A 5000-nucleotide genomic window follows, 5' to 3' on the forward strand; every position below is an offset into this window, starting at 1 on the left:
AGTGTCACGTATAGTGAGGAACGTTTTGTTTTGTTGTGCTCCTACACAGGTATAGGATTTCACCTCCCAGGTGAAGCGGCTTTTCTAACAGCTATTGCCAGGCCTGTTTTGCCCAGCGATCTTTACCTGCGTATCCGCGCTGAGCACCTTGATCCTCCTGGTGGAAATGAAGAGATCCACCTCTGTCATCGGCTGGGACTCTCCGTCAGGAGCCTGGGAATTCAAACACCCCAAATCAGCCTCACAGAGACCCAGCAAGAGGACAACAGTTTAGGCTTCTCCAAGTGTTAAATGTTTTAATTTTTTCCTTAACCATTGTCAGAGATGTGCATGTCAAATGTAGCGGTTAGCTGTAGATCTTATATAGCGAGACTTGTACAGTGTAAGGTTATTTATTAAATGGCTTTTCCGTCTAAAACACATAATGTTGTGCGTGTGTAGTCTCATCCTTATTAATGTTTTAGTCAGCGCTACAGATAAGCTGTTTACTGGGTATTTTCGACATTGAAATAATACGAAAGACATGACTGCCCGTGTACACAAACAGGAATGTGACCGACTGCCTGAGAAAAGACAAAGGGAAACGCTAAAGCGTTTCTTTATCAAGCTCTATTCTAACAAACAGTACCTGCTTGGACAGAACAGAAATACTGAGCAGACCCCATATTTTTTGACAAGCCAAGCAATACCACAGGAGAAAAGCAGGTGTGAGTAATCATGACTGGAAATGAGAAGCAGCACATAACTGTAATGCTCTGTGTGATAGCAGACGGCCGCAAACTGCCTCTGTACGCCTTTTTCTTATATGCGTAATTGAGGATGCATCTTTGATGTTTCGTTTTTACCTCAAGCTGAGGGCGTCTTAAATTCGAAGGAATGTGATAATTAAAATGGTTCTAATAATTCAAACTTCAATGGAACCGAGTCTTGCAAAATCAATCGATATTGAAAGTTTTAACAGAGGACTACCCAAAGCCTCTGAGACCAGAGGGACTTCGGGGGGGGGGGGGGGGGGGGGGGGGGGGTACCTTAATCATGTCAACGGCTTCCTGAGCCTGTGCCATGCGGGTGCTGGTAGAGGGGTTCTTAACGGAGAGGAGTCGGGTGGAGCCCAGATATTTTGCCCCGAAGATCACTCCATCCAGCAAATCATCTGGGTCACAGGGACCAGGCACTATGGACAGACAGAGGGGAAAACACTAAGCAAAGAGCAAGTCAGAATAGCAGACTGCAAAATCTTCAGACTCCAAACCATCTGGGAATGTGAAAGCTGCAGCGCAGTGACTTAAAAACATTTTACATACCTTAACTTGAGCTGACACGAAAGGAACTAATAATAACCAAATAATTCTATTTTTATAACTACAACATTTATAGGTTAGGAGGGCTTAATGTTTCTATTTCGCTTCGACTCTGATAAGAGAATTGATTAAGTGTGCAAAAAAAAAAAAAAACACATAAAAACTCTGCAGTTTAATGTGTAGTTCTGAAATGTTTTCTGATTACACAAACAATTATTTTAAAACTACGTCACTGACTGTGTCCACATAGGACTTGTACACCATTACTACGTGTATGGTTTTAACATTGACACATTACTGTGAATGCTCACAACATTTATCTGTTGTGTACAAAACAATACCAGGGGTAAATCGCAATATGATGTGAAACAAAATGCTGGCAACATGATCTGCAAGTTATCGATGGAACAGCTTTATAGAACACAGTATGTAACTCGTTGAATTCAATACACAATATTGTTTTATTAATCTGGCCCAAAGTCTCTTAATGCATTGAAAACAAATACGTGTTCCATAAACAGAAGGGTTTGGGGCTCACCTTCACATGTAAGCTTTGTATGATTAGCAAGCTGACGCCGTCTCGTTTACATTTGGAAGTAATCACACGTAACCCTCTGATGACTTGGAGGTGGTATTTTAAATATAAAAATGAATTTACCAAAGTAAAAAAAAAAACAAAAAAAAAAACACAACACAGTAAAACCAAGATTCTCACAACTTCCGATCCTTTCACCTGAATGAAGTTCACGCGGTGTTTGAAAGTACATGGGATAAAAAAACCAAACGTTTCTAAAAATTAAATAAACAGCGCTCTAGTTGTACCAACAAGCAAAAGTCTCTGTGCTTTATGTTATCTTATTTATTTAAATACACCTCTAAACTCATTTTTAAATTCTCTCCCAAGACTGTCTTGCATCTCCATGGCAGATTGGAGCAGGTAAAGCTAGGGAAACTTTCTTGTTTTTCTATAGAACAACGGTGTATAAGAACAGTGTTTTGTCGTTAAGTGTGGTGTACATTCAGAGATCAACTCTGCTACTTCAACAAACTCTCAATCATAATTCAAGGTAAAAACAGAAAAAAAAGTCACTAGGCAAACATTTAGTCTCGTGCCTTCTCCAATTGGAGTTTTCCCTTTGAGTTCTGATTGAATGTTTTGAAGTCATGTATAACTTCTCATATGTTCCTACCCTGGTGGGACATGTCCAGTCTCACTGGGTTTGCTCATCTCAAAGCTACAGAGTGCCACTCTTGCCTGGGACAAATATAGGGAATAACAGTCGAGGTAAGAAATGCATAAACAGACCCATTATATTTTGGCTTACCTTCCTTGTAAGCTGGACAGTTCTTGCTACTCTGAAATCAAAAGGTAAACATGCTATTATTAAGGTTGTAGAAGTTTAAGGCTACTATGTTGAAGAAACAGTTGGACAGGAAACAGAGTACTTATCTATAAAATATTTTTTCCAGACTTAATCACCTTGCTATGGGTCTAAAATACCACAGTTATCCTAATGAATGTATTCTACTTGTGTAGAGCAGTTCTGAATCAAATTCTGTTTCATTCACCCTGGTGCTTTTTTAAAAACACCAAAGCAACCAGTGCCCTCAATCAAACATGTACTTTCTCAAAGAGTTTAAGGTTGGCTAACCAACCCTTGTCCTGGAGAGCCACAATCCTGCAGGTTTCAACAGCTAATGACCAATTAAGAAAATAATGTGTTCAATTAAGTCATTGAGAACTCACGTGGAACGAAAACCAGAAGACCCTGCGGCTCTTCATGACCAGGGCTGGCCACCCCTGCATTAACCTGCCCCCTGCACACACTGCCCCCAGTGGCAATAATAAATAAATCAGCAAGAAATAGTACACAGAATAAACATGGGACTTCTTACATCAAACTGCTGCAGAGTTTTGCAGGGGGACTCAGGTAAAGCCAATTTTTCTGCTATAACATAATTTTGTTGGTTATCACTAGAGGCAGTCCAAATCTAGGTAACGGTATTCCTTGGAAATCGCGGAATTCACAATGTTCCACAGATTCGCCACATTTTGCAGCTACATCACAATCAACAAAAACAGACTGCTAAAGTTTCCTGAAATATATAACTTAGTTGTTCAGTTTTAGTTTTGTTAAAATTAACAGATGTTTTGTCGCCTTCCAAAAAGCAGGAGTCAGTTTCGGTCAAGACTGGAGTTAAGGCTTTGAAAAGGTGGTCCAATAAGAAGTCTCATGAGATATCAGTTTCTAAAGATTTTACCTACAAAAATGGTTGATATATTAAAATCGGAAGTTCTTAACCCATAAATTGTTTGACAGGATCATGCTTGATTTACATTTTTCTAAACCATTTTTAATACAAATACTAAACACATAAGATGTTCCGCAGAACACTCCCCAGATATCTACTTCAATTTCCCATAGATTTGGACTACCTCTAGTTATCACGCACTGAAAAGGAGACACACTCACAGCCTCCTCAGTCTGTGCTTGCTGCTGCTCTTCCTCTGGCATCGAGGAGTTGCCTGTTTTCATCCAAACTGGCTCTGGCAGTTGCTCAGGGCTGCAGGGGTACATGCTGACCTCTGCTCCCACCGGTTGGCCACGCCCAAGAGAGTTCTTCCCCTGCCTCTCTCCAAATCCCCCATCCGCCTCGCCATAAGTGATGCTCACCACAGAGTCCACCTCGCTGCCCTGTGCTTGGTACTGTGCTCGAGGCGGGGCTCTCTCCTCCCTTTCCTCCCCCAGTCCTCCATTGTCCAAGAGGTTCAACAGGTCTCTCTGGTTTGCCTCAGAGAGGAGCAGCCCAGTGTTCCAGTCTCTCTGCGGATCGCGGTCTCCTGCTTCAAGCCTCCCGCTCATCGCCACGCTTGAAACCAAGTCCTCTATGTCAGAGGCGACCCGGTTCTCCATGCTGGGGAAGTGGGAGAGGGAGCGAGTCGCTGGGGGCTGGCTGTACGTTTGAAGCCTGGCTAGAAGCGCCTGGATCTGGCTGTGGTCTTCGTCTTCTATCTTATAATCCCCACTAGTATCATCTTCTTCTTTACAGCCTCCCAAATTGTCCTCTTTTTCATCATCACTCTGTTTTAACCCGCCTCTGTGGAGGTCTGTGCCAGACAGGTCCAACCCAAGGTCCGGGAGTGGCTCAAGCTGGTTAAATTGCTCTGGCAGTAAATCCATTTCAGCCTTAAGGGAGATACCACCTCTGCCTGCCTCTGGGGCAGAGCAGCCCACACTGTCAATGGAGGAATCCAGGCTTCCGGACTCACTCCAGTCCAAAGGAGGGGGCTCAATGAGACTGAAGGAGTTTGATTCTTCTGTATCCTCAGCCGGGTTACACAGGTCACTGGGCAAGCTGCTTGCAGAGTTCTCCTCTGCTGCCGGGGGAGAAGCTTCAGGGAGAGGGCAGCCTGATTCATCACCTCTGGCTTCCTCTCCCGGGGGTTGGCTTCCTACCCCCAGGTTGCGACCGGCTATTGTTTCACGTTGAGGCTCATCCTCCATGGTGTCTGGGGCTACACTGCCCTGTGCAAGGAGGCCATCTGAGTGAAGATCCATCACGTGCTTCCATTCACAAGGGTCCTAACACTGTGGGAGCCTATGGGCAGAACATTTCAAACAGCTGTGAGGTTACGACACACAGGAGGGGGGTGTTTTGGTGTTGGGTGGGATGTCTCCAAGATACTGACCGAAATGT

At 43.6% G+C, this 5000-nt stretch overlaps 1 protein-coding gene across 1 annotated transcript in view; it reads right to left on the reverse strand.

Moving 5' to 3' along the window:
- Positions 1 to 126: 126 nt before the first annotated feature.
- LOC121309582 (amyloid-beta A4 precursor protein-binding family A member 1-like) overlaps positions 127 to 5000 on the reverse strand; it is a gene marked incomplete at its 3' end in the record, with an annotated part of 6182 nt that continues 1308 nt past the window's right edge. The window contains exons 2-5 of the mRNA XM_041242572.1: positions 3776 to 4901; positions 2627 to 2657; positions 1029 to 1174; positions 127 to 213 (exon numbers count right to left, since the gene is read on the reverse strand). Of these exons, the coding sequence (XP_041098506.1) occupies positions 127 to 213; positions 1029 to 1174; positions 2627 to 2657; positions 3776 to 4861 (1350 nt within the window). The remainder of the gene's footprint in view (positions 214 to 1028; positions 1175 to 2626; positions 2658 to 3775; positions 4902 to 5000) is intronic.

This window comes from Polyodon spathula, unplaced genomic scaffold, assembly GCF_017654505.1.
Source record: "Polyodon spathula isolate WHYD16114869_AA unplaced genomic scaffold, ASM1765450v1 scaffolds_1371, whole genome shotgun sequence".
Classification (NCBI taxonomy): Eukaryota; Metazoa; Chordata; class Actinopteri; order Acipenseriformes; family Polyodontidae; genus Polyodon; species Polyodon spathula.